Raw genomic sequence first — 18,540 nt, forward strand, 5'->3', positions numbered from 1 at the left:
ATTTTACTTTTCACAAGACACCTTTAAAGATAAGTTTTACATATATGCATACATTTTAATGTCTTCCTGATTTTAAACAAATCACTCATTACATAATTCATGAATTTTTTCATCAGTGACTTGGCTCTCTTTGGCCTAAGTAGCCCTTGCGCCAAAAAACCTCTAACTACATACATACATACCTATGCATTGGGAGGTAAGGTATAAGGGGTGGTAGGTATCTGACCGAATGGCAAGATGCAAGCTTGCTAGTAGATAGCTTTGCGTAGCGAAACTGCGCATGGGATCGGTCGTTTGAATCCTCCACGTTGACAGATGCTGCTGAACAGGAGCGTCTAATGAGCAGAGAGGATGTCTAAAGAAGACTTACACTAGTATTTGGCACATTATGGCCTTAGTAGCTAATGCGCCAGAAAAACCCAAATCAAATCAAATCAAGTCTAAAAAGGGACACGCATAGGACAGGTAGATCTGTACGTCTACTGTATTTATCGCATGGGAAGACGTTGACCCGATTGTGGAAGAACATAGGTGGTTCTTCCCCATGACTCACAAAGCTTCAAAAGCTTCAGTTTCCACCACACTGGTCTGGAAAGAGATTAGGGAGAGACCCTGAAATTCCAGAACTTTATTACAATGACCCGCTTGCTATAGTACAACGGTCCAACAAAGGCTGACCGCAGGAGGAGATTGACTTGTGGCAGAGCATCTGAAAGATAAGTAATTAATGAGTAATCGACCACTCAGAAAAGTAACTGATTACTAAAAAAATTACTAAAAAAGTAATTGGTTGCTAGTAACGTGCTACGCACAAGACTACCGTTATGGGATGGACATGAGATGAGAATGTGTAGCACGGACAGAGGTTCACCACGATGAGTGCATTGAGGAGGCTTCTCTCCTCGAAGCAGAAAGCCATATGAGTCAAAAGGGTATGGCTGATTCTTAGGCGTTATCGCACCACACATTGCAGCCGGTCCTCTACGTACTGGGTGCAGCATTGAATATTGGGCTTTGCTCTCTGCAGTTTATTTTCCGTCTCCCGTTCCCAAAATTCTTGCCATTTCAGGTTGACCGCCTTGTTCAACGCTGACCTAAGGTCCTGATATCGCATTTCGAAAGGAAGCACCTCAGCAGAAAGGGCTGCCGCAGCAGCAGCCCAATCTGCACTCTCATTACCCCGTATACCAGTGTGGCTTGGCACCCAATAGATTTTCTAATGATAACCCTTGCTGAGCACCACACTAGCCAAATATCGTGCTCGTTGTACCAGCTGGTTTTCCTCTTTATGTACGTTGCATATGGCCTGGAGAGAGGAAAGAGTATGTGTATACTATAGCGGATTTTATGTGAGTTTGTATACTGAAATTTAAAGCTAAAATGACTGCATAAACCTCTGCTGTACATATTGATGCCACATTCTTCAACCGATGAGATCGTGTACATGTACCTGAGACCATAGCACATGCTACTGCGGTACTGCACTTTGAGCCAACTGTATATATTTCGACATGTTCTGGAAAGCTTTGTTTGATAGCTTCAAATACCTGCTGCAATACTTGTGTAGGGGTTTTATGCTTGTCGTACTTTAATAATGAGCAATTGTACTCTGCTGGCGACTGCCACGAAGGAATCCCCTTAATTGATTCCATGACAAAACAGTTATAAGGAGTGAAGCTGTAGGTAGTGTTCAGCATCTCTTGCAAGTCGCATGCTGAACGGGTGTATGACACTGGGTCAACTGATAAAAAGGCGTTCAAAAACTGGTGTTTGATACAAGAAAGTGAAGGGTGCTGAGGATAACTTTTGAATTTGAGGGCATACATAGCCCCAAGGTAAAATCGACACCTTTCTATGCACCATTCTTTAGCTTCGACATGAAGGCTTTCAACCAGAGAGAGTATCTAAAGCACATCATATCAGCAGTAGCCCTTGATGGTGTATCGGGTTTAGAACTTTCAATACCGACTGACGGCCTGAACTGTACACAATGCTGCCATAATCGAGTTTTGACAGATTGTTGAAGTGTATACGCTGTGCAGCGTTTTGCTATCTGCACCACAAGACCTGTGTGACAATATTTTTAGTAGACTTAGAGATTTTGTACATTTAGCCTTCAAGCTTTTTACGTGAGGCAGAGATGTGAGCTTTTTGTCGAGTATGACCCCAAGAAATTTGTGTTCGGAGTGAACACAAAGATCATGGCCATCGAGCAGGCTGGGTGCTGGAAACACTCCCCTAAATCTCGAGAATGGGACACAGACTGCCTTCTGTGACTTGGCGCTCTTTGGCCTAAGTAGCCCTTGCGCCAAAAAACCTTTAACTACATACATACAGACTGCCTTCTCTGGTGAAAATTTAAACCCGTTCTCGGAAGACCATTTCACTAGTTTATTTATTGCTAGCTGCATTTGTCACTCACATATTCTTAGGTTTGGGGAGCTACAAGATAACTGAATATCGTCCACATACAAAGAGTACTTTATGGATGGTGGGATGGCAATAGCCACAGAATTGATCCTTACCACAAAATAGTGTGACACTCAGAAGACACCCCTGTGGCACGCCACTCTCTTGCACAAATGGGCATGAGTTCTTCCAAGTTGTACTCGAAATGTTCTATCTTTGAGGAAATTTGCAATACATCTAAGGAGACGACCTTGTATTCCAAAGGAGTGGAGATCTAGCAGTGTACAATGCCGCCAAGTGGTATCATAGGCTTTTTCTAGATAAAAAAATACAGACAGACAAATGCCTCACGGATGGTCGTCTCTAGACGGATCAGATGATCCATCGCTAAACGCCCAGACCGAAAACCACGTTGCAACTGAGCTAGACATTGGTTCTCGTCCAGAAAGTGGACCAGCCGGTTATTAACCATTCACTCGAACGTCTTGCCAAGGCAGCTCGTAAGACCGATGGGTCTATAACTGCTTGGATTTGAAGCATCCTTCCCAGGTTTCACGAATGGAATAACTGTAGCCGTTTTCTACACGGATGGAAGTGTACCCTCTACCCAGACCTAATTAAAGAATCTAAGCAATACTTTTTTGGACTCCTCGGACATGTGACTTAGCACAGAATATGTCACCCGGTCAGGGCCTGGAGCAGTTGCTTTTACAGACGATAACGCTCTCAACAGCTCTATCAAAGTAAAGGGCTGGTTATATGCAAGCCCATCACCACTACTAGAGGAAATTTTTGTTTCTCAGACCTCTTTTTAACTTTAATAAACCGTTTACTATAGTGGGAAGAGCTTGAAATGCTTTCAAAAGTGGTTCGCAAGGGCGTTAGCTTGTTCTTCAAGGCTTTCACATACTTGACCATTAACTTCTAATAGAAGCCTTTTTAAAGAGTAAAATATTTTGTGATGTGGGGTACCGTCGAAACCAACTCCACGCACGATTTTGAAGTTTGCGGATTTCCGCCATTTAGAAAGGCTTTGGACAATTTTTAATTGCGGGAAATTTATTTTTGTCAATTGAACTTCGGAAATTTCCAAGCGGTCCTCACTTTTTTTTACAGAAATATGATGTCCTCCACGGATAACAGCGGACCTAACAAAAACTATGCACAGTATCGCAACAGAAATAGTCGAAAAAAATTAGTGAAATTACGCTTTAGCCCCGCCTGCTTGATTTTCGCAAAGCAGCGCAAGCGAAATGTGCATCTTGAGGAGAATGTGTCCCCGCCCTCATTTGTTTTGCCATCTTTGTGATTTGACGGTCGTTACCAGCATCAAGGTCAAAACGGGGGAAAGAAAGGTAAAACAAACGGCAGGAACACTTCCTCCTCTCCCCGCACCTCCCGTGCGCTCTTCTTTGCAACAATCAAGCAGCAGGGCTAGAGCGGAATTTTTACAAATTTTTTCGACTATTTCTGTCACGATACTGTGCATAGTTTTTGTTAGGTTTGTGGTTGTCCGTAGAGGTCTTCATATTTTAGTAAAAAAAAAAGTGAGGTTCGCTTGGATATTTTCAAAGTTCAACTGAAAAAAATAAGTTTCCGTGAATTAAAAATTTTCCTCAATGGTGGCAAAAGCTTCTGGAAGGTAATTGACGAAAGTCCCACAATCCTCCTGCGAGTACGTCTTTAGGTGAAAGATCCAAAGTGCAGCCTAAGAGCTCCGGCTTCTTTTATAATTATAAGCCAACACTGGCCGTTTGGCTATTGACACTCACTCGATATTATTCACTGTAGAATGATTTCTTAAGAGGGGATATCACCAAGGAGCCATCTCCGATTCACGACTTTGTCGCATGTAGATGGCGCCACACAAACATCCGGGTCTCATCAAGGTGAAAGCTCTCTAACCAATACCCCTGTTACGAGTTGCTCCCCGCATGGGGCACCGGCTTCGGCTGTGTTTGGTGAGTGGCGCCACCATGGACCACGGACCCCAGGCCCCAGTCCCAAGGTGTTAACCGTACCGTGCCGAGGGGATGCAAGGTGAAGGGTCAGAAACCTTGAACGGTGGCGGTCGGGGTCTTGGTCAAGCCCCGGCCGATGGGTTTTCCTTAAAACTCCGGGACCTTCCCACATGTATGAATGTGAAGTGTGGGTGACCAATGGGAACATTCATTTTCTTAAACCTCATATGGTTAAAAATTCTATTCCCTCTTCGATCGCGGGCGGCAAGCGCCCGCGGACCGAAGTCTTCAAACAGGCATTCGACGCCTTTGAAGCAAAATACATTGTCATTAGCAGTGCAAGCACTGATAATGAACAGAACACTCCACTTGGAAAAATGTCACCGTTTTTCATTGAGAAGGCGGTGGCATCGCTCTCAAAAAGTGTGACTGAAATTAAGCGCCTCAGATCAGGTGACTTATTGCTTAAATGTACCTCGGAAGCCGACTGTGAGCGAATTCTGAACACACAGCAGATGCTCGGAATCAAAATATCATCAACCTTGCATAGGACTCTGAATACCTCCCGTGGTGTTGTGTCGTTAGCTGAACTCATTGATGTTCCGTCAGAAGAGATTCTTGAAAATCTGAAAAGCCAAAAGGTGATCGACGTAAGAAAAATCAAAATCAGGAAGAACAATGAGTACATAACGACACGCAACACAATCCTCACATTTGACTGCCCGACTTTACCAGAAAGGCTCAAGGTAGGGTATATGACTGCAGAGGTGCGGCCATATATCCCTAATCCACTCAGATGCTTCAAGCGTAACCGCTTTGGCCATCCTTCCGATACTTGCAGAGGTTCTGCATGCTGTGCCCGCTGCAGCAAGCAGGACCACAACTCTAAGGAGTGCAGAGGGCCGGATCACTGCGTCAACTGCGCAGGTGACCACCCTTCATACTCTAGGTCTTGTCCAAAGTGGAAGTTTGAGAAAGAGGTGATGCACATCAAAGTCACACAGAAATTAAGTTATCCAGAAGCCAGGAAGAAGGCATCTCCGTTCCAGTTCCAGAAATCCTTTTCATCTGTCGTTAAAGAGAAACCAATGATGATCTCATGCGCAACACAGACAGAGAATACAACACAAAGTGAAGAAACATGTACACCTCTCTGAAACACCACCTCCTGTAACTGTAACCACAGCTTCCCAACCCTCTTCTGTGGTGTCACTCTCACAGGCGCCACTTTCGTCATCGCAAACCGTGGAGGCAAGCTCCATGGAATGCGATGATGACACGAGCTCGCAAGGCTCGTTCGCGAGCGTGAGCTCACAATCTCAAAGAAAGCCTAAGAGCAGTATTTCGGGGAGTGGCTCACTCCCCGATATATCGCCCAAAGAACTCGCGGCTGCGCGGAAAAAAACTCCGAGACAGCCCATAATGCCCCCAAAGAAGAAATAATGAAAGTTACACCATAGTCTCTTCCCTATGACGGAAACGCCTCTTGTGCAAACGTTTCTCATTTTCTATATTATGGCGATCCTTCAATGGAATTGTCGAGGGTTTCTCACTAATATTGATGATGTCAATGATCTTTCGGACAAGTATGACACACTCTGTTTTGCACTACAAGAGACTTATTTGAATCCACATCGAACACATACACTACGGAGATGGAACTTGTTCCGTAACGATCGGGTTGATGCAACACGTACATCTGGAGGTTGTCGTTATCCTCACATCAAAAACCCTCCCTGCAAAGCACCTTCCACTAAAAACAGCACTCGAGGCAGTTGCCGTTCAAATATGTCTTCAAGGGGTCATAACTGTATGTTCCGTATACCTGCCACCATCAGCTGTGGTTGCTCAGAACACTCTCGAATCTTTAATTGACGAACTCCCGCCGCCTTTCCTCTTACTGGGAGATTTTAATGCCCATAACTGTTTATGGGGCAGCTCGAGAGTCGACCGGCGAGGAAAAATGCTGGAAAACGTATTACTCTCTAGGTCTGTCTGCCTTCTAAACAAAGGAAGTCCTACGTATGTAAGCAGCGCTAACCAATCTTTCTCTGCCATCGACCTCTCCTTGTGCAGCCCATCAATGTTTCAAACCATTTTATGACCTTCGTTGTCGCTGCGCCAAAAAAATCCCAATCATCATCATCATCATCATCAAACCATTGACTGGGCAGTAGAGCAGAATCCTCGGGGTAGCGACCACTTCCCGGTTGTCATGAAACTGCATAATACCTCAAATACCTTAGGTACACGTCCACCTCGGTGGAAACTGTCACAGGCCGATTGGACTCTCTTCAAGGAGAAGGCCAATATCCTAACATCTTTCCAAGGTTTAAGTATAGAAGATGCCAATAATCTTGTTACTGACACTATTATAAATGCCGCCCAACAGTCAATCCCACAAACATCCGGTCGACTCCCTAAGCGCTCCAAGCCTTGGTGGACGAGCGACTGTGAAACTACACGCAAAGAACAAAATCGGGCGTGGGGTGTCTTTCGAAGGCACCCCACTACTCCAAACTTAGTGGCATTCAGGAAAGCACGTGCAAAAGCACGCTGGACACGAAGACAGGCGAAAAAAGAATCTTGGAAAAATTTTGTGTCTTCTTTAAATTGTAACGCTCCCTCAAAACTTATATGGGACAGGCTAAGAAAAATCAAAGGAGACTACACAAGTTTCTCTGTCCCATTACTGCAGGTAAATGGCGTAGTTTGTCAGAGTTTGGAAGAGCAGGCCAATGCCCTTGCGGAGCATATGCAACATGTATCCAGCTCAGCTCACTACAGCAGTGATTTCTTGAAAATAAAATCATCTGCTGAGAAGCAGACGATTCCAAGCGAGGGCGGTGACAAGTATGCATACAATTCACTCTTTACAATGACTGAGCTACAAAGGGCTCTGTCATCCAGTAAAGTTACAGCACCAGGTCCCGATTGTGTTTCCTACTCCATGATCCAGCACTTATCTTCCACATCTTTAGGATACCTTCTTGAGTTCTTTAATCTTGTCTGGCGAGAGGGTTGTCTTCCGTCTGGCTGGAAGGTGGCAACCATTGTTCCATTGCTAAAACCTGGAAAAGACCCCTCAAACCCTTCCAGCTATCGACCCATAGCGCTCACAAGTTGTCTAGGGAAAACTTTTGAGCGCATGGTGAATGATCGCCTGATGTATTTCCTTGAAGAAAATAAATGTCTCGATAAATTCCAGAGTGGCTTCAGAGCTGCGTGCTCGACAACAGATCACCTGCTGCGGCTAGAGATTGCCATCAGAGAAGCATTTGTCCGAAGGCAGCATTGTGTGTCCGTATTTTTCGACATCGAAAAGGCTTACGACACTGCCTGGCGGTATGGTATTCTGCAGGACCTGCACACTTTGGGAATAAGCGGCCGCATGTTTCGCAGCATTGCCAATTTCCTTCAAGGACGGTTATTTCGGGTCCAGCTTGGATCGACACTTTCTCGCCCATTCATACAAGAGAACGGTGTACCGCAAGGATCCATCCTAAGTGTGACTCTTTTCATTGTAAAGATGAACTCTATAGCAAGTGCCATTCCTCCTTCAGTCAGGTATTCACTGTATGTAGATGACGTTCAGATTTCTTGCTCCTCTTCCAGCGTTGCTAGGTGCGAACGTCAACTCCAACTCACAATAAACAAGTTGGTCAAATGGTCGCACGAAAATGGTTTCAAGTTTTCTCCGGAAAAGACAGTATGCGTCTCTTTCTCTAGGGTACGGGGAGTGTTTCCCGAACCAACACTTAAAATGGGCAGCCACGACATTAACGTAAAGCCTGAGCATAAATTCCTTGGACTTATATTTGACCGGAAATTGACTTTTCTTCCTCACCTCAAACACCTCAAGGTAAAGGCCATTAAATCTCTAAATCTTCTGAAGGTGCTTTCTCACCAGTCCTGGGGAGCAGATCGTGATACACTCAAGAAGATCTACGTCTCCACTGTTCTTTCCAAATTGGATTATGGGTGTGCTGTGTATGGTTCAGCACGGCCATCTACACTCAAAATCCTCGATCCAATACACCACCAAGGACTGCGTTTAGTACTCGGAGCATTCAGAACTTCTCCGATACAAAGTCTATACATAGAAGCAAATCAGTGGTCTTTAGAGAGACGTAGGTTTTACCTCGCTGCTTCATATGCACTTAGAATCAGGGGTCACCCCGAGAACCCAGCATATCAATGTGTGAAAGATACACAATTCAGACAGCACTTTTTGAACAGACCTTCAGCCGTGCCTTCTTTTAGCGTTAGAATGTCACAAGCAGTCGAACACTATGGCTTTCCAGAATACAACTCTATGATTCTTGAGACAACTAAGAAAGTCCCTCCATGGCAGCCCCCTCCAAAATGCAACGTATCCCTTTACAGATACAACAAGCGTGATACTGCTAACAGTGTACTCCAGCAGGAATTTGAGGTGTTAAAGGATAGCTTTGGCAGCCATGTAGAGTTGTACACTGATGGCTCAAAGACCGTTTCCGGGGTATCGTGCGCTATGGTCACTGGCACAGTTACAAGGTCACATCGTTTGAAGGTCACCATGTCTGTCTTCACAGCAGAAGTGTATGCCATAATTTTAGCCCTGAATTATATCTTACAAAATCGTATCAAATCATCAGTCATATACACAGACTCTTTGAGTTCCTTACAGACTATCTGTAGCATTCATTGCACAAAAGACCCCATTGTCCATCGTGCAAGGCGCATTGCAAGCACTATAGCTAACAGGGCTTATCGGTTACTGTTCTGCTGGGTACCCAGCCATGTTGGGATACCTGGAAATGAAAAGGCTGATCGAGCAGCTGCTGCTGCCCTAACAAACGACATTACGGCTTTCGACATTCCATCAAAAGATCTCAGGCTATGTTTAAAAAGCAGCATTAACAGACACTGGCAGAGCTTTTGGGACCAACAGACAAGCAACAAATTACATGCTATAAAACCCAAGATAGGCCCTTCCCCATCAGCATCAAATCGACTGTATGAGGTGTTATCTTGTCGGCTCCGTTTGGGACACACATACTTAACACATGGATATCTCTTACGGGAAGAAGACCTTCCCGAGTGCAATCGCTGTGGGGAACAACTCTCAATCCTCCATATCCTCATTGTATGCCCAGCGTATCAGCATCTTCGTGAACGTCATTTTGTTTTATTCTATAGAAACTTCTTACCACTGCACCCGGCGCTTTTGCTGGGCGATGAAAGTTTCATACCCTTTGAAAAGATCTATATGTTTTTTAGAGATACCGGGTTTTTAAAGGATCTGTGATTTTAATTACTAACCCAGCACTCAACACTGTTTTAGTAAATACACAAATTTTACACAGATAAAACTTACACTGGTATTTGGCGCATTATTGCCTTAGTAGCTAATGCGCCAGAAAAACCCAAATCAAATCAAATCAAATGTTACGAGTTACTCCTCCGCGGGATTATGTAGTTCCATAAACACGTGTGACCTCCTTGACTATTGAGGTGCAGGGATCTCCTGTCATGTGTGGGTTGCCAAGGTCAACTGAGCTAAAGGAAAAAAAGACCGGTCCGACCAAGGCGAATTCTTCTTCATTGTCTCTTTGTGAACTGCATCTACTGACTTCTGGGGTTGATGTTATCTTAGCTTTCCTAAGCTTTCCATGTCTGAGTTCTTCGACACCAGCACGCAAAGTCAAAGTGTTACGTTTCGTTCGCCGCGCTTATTTCTTCAAAATTATATTGACCTGCTGGTATTTCTTTGGCTGGGAGTTGCAAAAGTAAAACATTTCGCAGATAGAAGGCTCTCGAAAAGCCAAGTGCTGTGTATTCACAGAAAAAGTGTGGTGCATTGATTGATTGATTACATTAACCATATAGAATTTCTCCAATCTGCAAAACACACGCAAGCGAACCTATGCTTGATGTTTACGAGTCTTATACCATTTTTTATTTCTCCTTTATTGGAAACGGTCACAATCGGGCAGGGGGACACAAAGAGGCGACAAAACACTTTTGTTTAGAACTTCTACTACAATGTCACACCCTCGTCCTATTTGATGTCTGACTTATGGGTGACGGAATAAATGTTCCTAGAATATGAACCCACACCCGGCGTCGGGAACTTGGCGCCCCCATCGCCCGGCAGCAGCCGCAGTAGCCCCCTCCTGCACTCACGGTTGGGTCGCCGCAGGAGGGAGACCCCCATGTATAGCTGTGCGTGGCTTTCCCGTGTCTGGGGAAAGGGGGATCCTGGCGGTTGAGTGGACCCGGAGGTTGTTTAGGACCCTTCGGGGCCCCTCCGGGAAAGCAACACACCGCTTTGGCCCCTGCTTCCCATAGTCGGGTGGTCCTGGAAGACCCGGCCAGGATTATTCAGCTAGTCGCCATCTCCCTTTTCATTACTTTCTCTTCCTTGGTCTCCTTCCCTCTCTCTCCTTTTCCTCTTTTCACCTTCTTTGGCGGCAAGGGTCAACCTTGGGCAGTCTTTCACTCTCCAGAAGCTGCACTAGGGTATAGTGCAGGGGAAGTGTTAACGTGCAGACCGTACGTTCCCCTGGTTGGGCTCGGTGGTGGGCGGCACCCCACTGCACTGAATTACATGCATATCTTTATGGAATCAGCTAGCAAAAAAAATCATGATCGACCCTTGAAAAGGGGTCGCACCGATAGAGTTAGACTAGATGTCGTAGGTTTAAACCCGGAACCCTGGTTCCCCAAAGTACTTGTGATAAAATCTGACAATGAATCCAAACCCCTCGCTAAAGTATCACCATTTCTAGTAGCAAAGGAACTAGAGAAACTTCTAGGCAAGTCTTACAATGCTAAAAAGCTAAACACTGGGGATCTTCAGGTTGAAGTCCACACAAAACAACAGAGTACCGCACTCCAAGCAGTGAAACAGGTTGGTGACATCAAAGTTACGGTCACAACACACCGCACCTTAAACATAGTGAAAGGCGTGATCTCCGAGGATGAACTCCTTTCTTGTTCGGAAGCAGAGATCGAGGAAGGATTGAAGGATCAAGGGGTCGTATGTGCAAAGCGCATTGTGATGAGAAGGGATGGTAAGGAAGTCCAAACAAAGCATGTAATACTCTCCTTTCAGTTACACACACTCCCATCAGAGATCAAGGCTGGCTACATTAACTGTCACATACGACCATTCATTCCAAACCCCAGACGATGCTTTAAATGCCAACGTTTCGGCCATAGCTCCCAGATGTGTCGTGGACAACAAGTTTGCCCAAAGTGTGCCGGTAACGACCACCCACCGGAGTCATGTAGCAAAGAATTTCACTGCGTAAATTGTCAAGGAGGCCATCCAACATATTCGAGGTCATGCCCACGCTGGAAAGACGAAAAAGACATACTCAGAATCAGGACCGAACAAAAACTGACATATAAGGCAGCGAAAGCACAGCTGGACTTTCAAAAGAAAGGAATGTTTTCTGAGGTGGTGCGTAGGGGAGTGGCACCACTCAGAGTATCCGTGGAGACCCAGACTCCTGGGCCTCCACTCCACACTCCCCAACCAGAACAGAGAGAGACACAAGTGTCCTCTCTGATTGCTTCGGTTGGCCTAAAAGCCAGCCCTCATGATGCAGCCACAACCTCTTCAGAGGCTGGTGGCTCCCTTTCAGTTTGGGATGGGGTTACCAAGGATTCCTCCCAGACAAGCACACTAAACATGGAGGTCGATGATGACGACCGCGCATCGCAGAAGTCGTCATCGAGTCTTCCAAGCACCTTCTCCCAAGCGAAAGAGAAACGCGAGAGGACAACCGGTAGAGGCAGGGGCGCAAAAGGAAACGAACAGCAGAAACAACAACTGCGGAGAGTTCAAGCCCCCTAAATGCAATTCTTGGTTCCCAAGCTGCACAGTAGAGGTTTTAATGTCTTTATCTTTCTTTGTACTGCGCTCGCCATCTTTATTTCATTTATTATGATGGGAAGTTTCATTCAATGGAACTGCCGTGGAATGCTGTCAAATCTGGATGACGTCAATGATCTTTTCGACCGATACAATGCGGTATGTTTCTGTCTGCAGGAGACTTATCTAAACACGAACACTTTGAATCCACTTCGCAGACATAACGTCTTCAGAAAAGATCGAACAGACGCAGCACGTGCATCTGGCGGCGTAGCGATTGTCACACGAGGATCCTTTCCAACTAAGCAAGTACAATTAGTGACACAGTTGGAGGCTGTGGCTGTGCAGATCTGTCTCGATAAAGTTGTGACAGTCTGCTCAGTTTACTTGCCACCAGCAGCAACTGTCACACAAACAGACATAGAAAGTTTATATAGTCAGTTGCCACAGCCTTTTCTACTTTTGGGTGATTTTAATGCCCATAATCCTCTTTGGGGTAGCATAAGGGTTGACTGCAGGGGACAGATGCTGGAAGCAGTCCTCTCATCATCTATGATCTGCCTCTTAAACACAGGATCACCAACTTATTTACATACTCCAACTCAGACTTTCTCTGTTTTAGACCTGTCCTTCTGCAGCCCATCACTTTTCCAGGATGTAGAATGGACAGTTGAGGCAAACCCCTTTGGAAGCGACCACTTCCCAGTGATCTTGAAATATCTTCCAGTAGCTAATACACTCACAACACGTCCTCCGAGATGGAGACTCCAGGACGCTGACTGGAGTTGTTTTAGTGAGAAGTGCGACCTCAGTCTGATCCCATTGAATCATGTAGCAATTGATAATGCTAACGACCTCATCACAAATGTTATCATACAAGCAGCAACTGAAAGTATTCCACAGTCTTCTGGCCGCCTGCCCAAGCGCCCAAAGCCTTGGTGGACGGCCGAATGTGAGGAGACACGCAAACTTCAAAACCGTGCTTGGGGGGTATTCCGAAGATATCCAACCGCAAATAACCTCTTGCTTTTTAAAAAAGCGAGGGCCAAAGCAAGATGGACACGCAAACAAGCAAAACGGTCATCTTGGCGCGGTTTCGTGTCATCTTTAGCCGGTCATACCCCATCCAAAATTGTTTGGGATAGGATCCGAAAGATCAAGGGACAGCATATCGGTTACAGCATCCCTCTTTTACGTATTAATGGCCAATCAAACAACAACCTAGAAGAACAGGCCAATGCTCTCGGAGAACACTTTGAAAATGTCTCAAGCTCATCACATTATTCCAGGGAATTCAGAACAATAAAATCCAACGCAGAAAAACGAGTAATTCCAATGAATGGTGGTGAAGAGCTTTTGTATAACCAGCCCTTTACAATGATGGAGCTTCTAAGATCTTTATCATTTCGAAACGTCACATCCCCAGGACCAGACAGGGTCACCTACTCAATGCTACAACACTTATCAGAACAGTCTAAAATTTCTCTACTAGAGTTCTTCAACAAAGTTTGGTCCAAGAGCACAATGCCATCTGCTTGGAAGACTGCTACCATCATCCCAATCCTGAAACCTGGAAAGGATTCCTCAACGCCAAGTAGTTACAGGCCGATCGCCCTCACGAGCTGCATTGGAAAGACATTTGAACGAATTGTTAACAACCGTCTTGTGCACTATCTGGAGGAGAATAACTGCTTGTCGCAATTTCAGTGTGGGTTTCGAATGGGATGCTCAACAACCGATCATCTCATTCGTTTGGAAACAACCATTCGGGAAGCTTTTGTCAGAAGGCGCCACTGCGAATCAGTTTTCTTTGATCTTGAAAAAGCTTATGATACCACGTGGCGGTATGGTATCCTGCAAGATCTCTATTCCCTTGGAATACGTGGGCGCCTTCTGAGATGTATCGCTAACTTTCTGCAGGATAGATCGTTTAGAGTCCGCCTTGGCGAACTTCTCTCTCGTCCATTTATGCAAGAAAATGGAGTCCCACAGGGCTCCGTTCTGAGTGTCACCCTGTTCCTTGTAAAAATCAATTCTGTCGCACAAGTTATCCCACCTTCCATAACATACTCTTTATACGTAGACGACATTCAAATGTGTTGCTCCTCGACGAATTTAACAGTGTGTGAGAGGCAGCTGCAGGTCGCTGTAAACAAGCTGAGTAGATGGGCAACTCAAAATGGGTTCAGCTTCTCAACCGAGAAAACTATCTCCGTTCTTTTTTCAAGGGTTCGAGGATTATTTCCCTCACTCTCACTTAAGTTAAATGGGTGTGACCTCCAGGTAAAAGACCAGCACAAGTTCCTGGGAGTCATCTTTGACACGAAGCTTACATTTCTTACCCACATCAAACACTTAAAAGTCAAATGCACAAAATCTATGAACCTCTTAAAAATTTTGTCCCATAGATCATGGGGTGCGGACCGTCAGACCCTTTACAGAGTTTATACCTCAACAATACGGTCCAAACTTGATTACGGGTGTGTGGTTTATGGTTCAGCCCGGCAATCCGTGCTTAAGGTCCTAGATCCAGTGCATCATTTAGGCTTGCGTCTGACACTTGGAGCTTTCCGCACATCACCAGTGGAAAGCCTTTATGTTGAGAGCAACGAATGGTCGCTAGAAAGGAGGCGGTTTTACCTGTCCGTTCAATACTTTTTTAGGGTAAAAGGATATGCCTATAACCCAGCCATTCCCTGTGTTGAAGACACATGCTATAAACAGCTGTTTCTTAATAAGCACACCGTTGTCCCTCCATTCAGCATGAGGGTCCTTCAAGGGTGTGAGGGTTATAACTTCCCCCATTGTGATTCCACGGTAGTACGGGCTACCTCGCGTATTCCACCATGGCAGTCTCCTCCGTGTTTTAATTATACCTTGACGAAGTGGAAGAAGCAGGACACCCCACCCGTCGTACTCCAGCAGGAGTTCGAGTCCCTAAAGGAAAGTCTTGGCAAACACCGTGCTTTTTATACAGATGGCTCAAAAACAGACACCGCCGTATCATGCGCAATGATAACCGACGGATGTACACTTTCAAATCGTCTACCTCACGTACTCTCCATTTTTAGTGCTGAGGTATATGGTATCATAACTGCATTGAACTACATCGTACAATATCATATCAAGTCATCAGTCATCTACACGGATTCTCTAAGTTGTCTGAAAGCAATAGGCAACATGGGGATGTCAAAAAATCTGATTGTGCGCAGGGCACAGTGCCTTGCCAGTAGAGTAACGAAAAAGGGCCTTTCTTTAACCTTCTGCTGGGTACCCAGTCATGTTGGTATACCCGGGAACGAACTCGCTGACACTGCTGCCACAGCTGCCCTTTCGTTACAAATCAGCCATTTTGATGTACCCTCCCAAGACCTCCGCCCAGCACTTCTCAGAAGCATAAACAGCAAGTGGCAGCAGCATTGGGATACACAACATGACAACAAACTCCATCTAGTTAAACCAGCCGTAGGGAAACCAACCCCTGTTTTGAGCAATCGCCTCCATGAAGTTGTTTCCACCAGGCTCCGGATTGGCCACACCCATTTGACGCACGGTCACCTCCTCCGTAGGGAGGATCCCCCGTTCTGCACACGGTGTGGCGTATACAGTTCCGTCCTTCACTTTCTCATCACATGTCCATTGTATGAAACCCACCGACATCGTCATTTCCACGACTTTTACATATACAATTTACCTCTCCATCCTTCCCTTTTACTAGGGGATGAAGCTTTCGTGCCATTTGAACAGGTTCTTAAATTCTTCCAAAATATTGGTCTTTTAAATGCTCTCTAGTTTTACAGCTTTCTCTTATACCATTTGATTGGTAATCCGTTAGTTTTAACCAAATCCTTATACCTTTTAGTTAATCAGTAGAACATTATCTCTTAAACTGTTAATGCTTTTTATCATGGTCTTGGCGCATTATGGTCGTAGTTACCGCTGCGCCATTAAAACACGAATCATCATCATATGAACCCACAGAAGAAAAAGAAAGGCCATGGCAGTAAAAAAGTCGCAGTCGGTAATAATGTGAGCGATATCATTGGGTGAGCTTTTGTCCGATGAGCGATTGTCGGCGCCCTGGTGAACTTCATTCCGATAGAAATTAATTCGCAGGGGCACTATATCCGAAACGAATTGTAAATAGCTGTATTCGAAACGAATATGCGACATTTTTCTTCTTCTTTTTTTTTTTTTGGGTGTAGGACAAAATGTCCCCGGACAAAATGTCCTCAGCTGCCGTCACTCAGCCGTTTTCCAGTCCTCAACTGCGTTCTTGTTCGGCGGCATAATGCCCCGTGGAGACACTGTGTCCTGGGCCAACTTCTCGGATCACTGCAACTACGCCTAATTAAGAGCTACGCCTAATTAACCGACGGGCGGCGCGCCGCAGAGTGGGACAATTATGGAAGTAGGAGCAATTGCTTAAATCAATTGCAATTATAAATGTATAAACAGTATAAATAAGTGTATTTAAAGGGCGTATCTAGTAAGCGCAAAAATATGTGTTTTGGTGTATAAGTATATAGAGGTGTGCGTGGGTACCGAAATCCTGACCCGCACCCACCCGCGACCCGCGCATGTCCCACCCGCGTCCGCAACACGCATTTACCCGCAAGTATTTTAGAAAGTAACGTGAGCACCATATTCGACATATTTCATGCAATGCAACGTCGGGGACCGGCCGATCATAGCTTGCATCGCAAAAGTTCTGAAAAATAGCTACCAACTATTTACTTTTCGAAATTTTTCACTTTACTGAGTGCGAAAAATTACTGGCATTAATGGCGTGCGGGTAATGCGGGTATACCCGCAAGACCCTCGGACGTTTGCGGGTGCACCCGCATTTTACCCGCGACCCGCAGCAAAGTTAAAATTCTACCCGCAAATCGGAAAACCGTGCGGGTATGTGCGGGTACCCGCGAATATGCCCGCACTCGCGCACACCTCTAAGTATAGGTTCGCGTGTCATCGATGTTATAGTCATCGATGAAGAGTGGAAGATGACTGCAGGTCCTCAGCCTGAATTATTTCTCTTCTACGATAATGGTCCTACAGCCGACAGCAGAATTCTTGTGTTCGGAACTGAACAGTGTCTGCGTGCCCTTGCGGAAAGTGAGCTGTGGTTCATGGACGGAAACTTTGACGTCACTCCAAAGCTCTTTCTGCAACTATATGTAATTCTAATCCCACTTGGAGATGCCGCAGTTTCTATTGTCTACGCTCTGATGGAAAGGAAGACTCAGGAGAGTTACGAGGAACTGTTTCGTGCCATCACATCACGATGCGAATCTCTTGGCTGCTCGCCCTACCCAGAGGTTATATTAACCGACTTTGAGAAGGCTGCGATGAACGCCGCGAAAGAAGTATTTGGAAGCGACGTGAAGACGCAGGGATGCTTCTTCCACATGACGCAGTCCACATGGAGGAAGCTGCAAGATCTCGGTTTGGTGCCGAGGTACAGAGAGGACGAAGGACTTCGACTCCTCGTCAGTATGCTGGATGCCCTTGCCTTCCTCCCCGTTCCAGAAGTGGAAGATGGCTTTCGTCTCCTGAGATCTGTTGAGCCAGCAGACGTCGGTGAGCTGGTTATGTACTTTGAGACAAATTATGTGCTGGGGTCGTACAGAAACGTGCCCCGAAGGAATGGGAACGTTACACTGAGGCGAGTGCCGCCGAGATTTCCACCGGAGGTGTGGAACGTACACGACGCTACGATGGCAGACGGCCACCGTACAAACAACCAGGAGGCGTGGAACCGTCGTTTTGGATCCCTTCTTCGGCACAGCCACCCTTCTGTGCACAGGCTCATCGACGCTCTGCGACTCGAGGAAGGCGCCGTCTCAACTGTGTTCCAGCAAGAAGCGATCGGAGTCCGACCCCAGAAACGAGTGAAACCAGCAACCGTGGAGCTGCAAGCACGGCTGCGGAACCTTTGCAGCCAGTACGTCAACAATGAAAAAACAATTGAAGAATTTCTACGAGGTGTTGCCCGGACGATCCGCTTCTAGATCGCAAGCTGAAGTAATCCGAGACGTTCGGTATTGTAAATAATGTAAATAATTGCTAAGGTCCTGCTTTTGAGAGATGCGCCATTGTATGGGTGCCTAGACCAGCATCCCCACTTTGGAGAGATTCGTTTAGCGATGTAAATAATTGTAAATTGTAAATGCGTTGGTTAGTTCAGTTCCATGCTCATTGTCGCAATAACTGGTAAGCTCCTACTTTTGACATATGCTTCATTGCTTGAGTCCCAAGACTGGCTTTAGAGGGAGCTTTAACTACATGGGTCCAACCGCACGTAGA

The 18,540-nt window shown here is 45.7% G+C and overlaps 2 protein-coding genes across 2 annotated transcripts; both read left to right on the plus strand.

The window, feature by feature from the left end:
* The first annotated feature begins 4,597 nt into the window (after window positions 1-4,597).
* Window positions 4,598-5,527, plus strand: LOC135380383 (uncharacterized). The gene has a single exon (XM_064612504.1). It carries the CDS (start codon window positions 4,598-4,600, stop codon window positions 5,525-5,527), a length of 930 nt encoding a protein of 309 aa, XP_064468574.1.
* Window positions 5,528-17,237: 11,710 nt separating this feature from the next.
* Window positions 17,238-18,245, plus strand: LOC135380414 (uncharacterized). The gene has a single exon (XM_064612505.1). The coding sequence runs from the start codon at window positions 17,238-17,240 to the stop codon at window positions 18,243-18,245; it is 1,008 nt and encodes a 335-aa protein (XP_064468575.1).
* Window positions 18,246-18,540: the final 295 nt, after the last annotated feature.

Source organism: Ornithodoros turicata, chromosome 1 (assembly GCF_037126465.1).
Source record: "Ornithodoros turicata isolate Travis chromosome 1, ASM3712646v1, whole genome shotgun sequence".
In the NCBI taxonomy this organism is placed as follows: Eukaryota; Metazoa; Arthropoda; class Arachnida; order Ixodida; family Argasidae; genus Ornithodoros; species Ornithodoros turicata.

Bases quoted from the DNA above. Each gene is read 5' to 3' on its own strand.
- LOC135380414 (XM_064612505.1), top strand. From the start codon at position 17,238: ATGACTGCAGGTCCTCAGCCTGAATTATTTCTCTTCTACGATAATGGT.
- LOC135380383 (XM_064612504.1), top strand. From the start codon at position 4,598: ATGGTTAAAAATTCTATTCCCTCTTCGATCGCGGGCGGCAAGCGCCCG.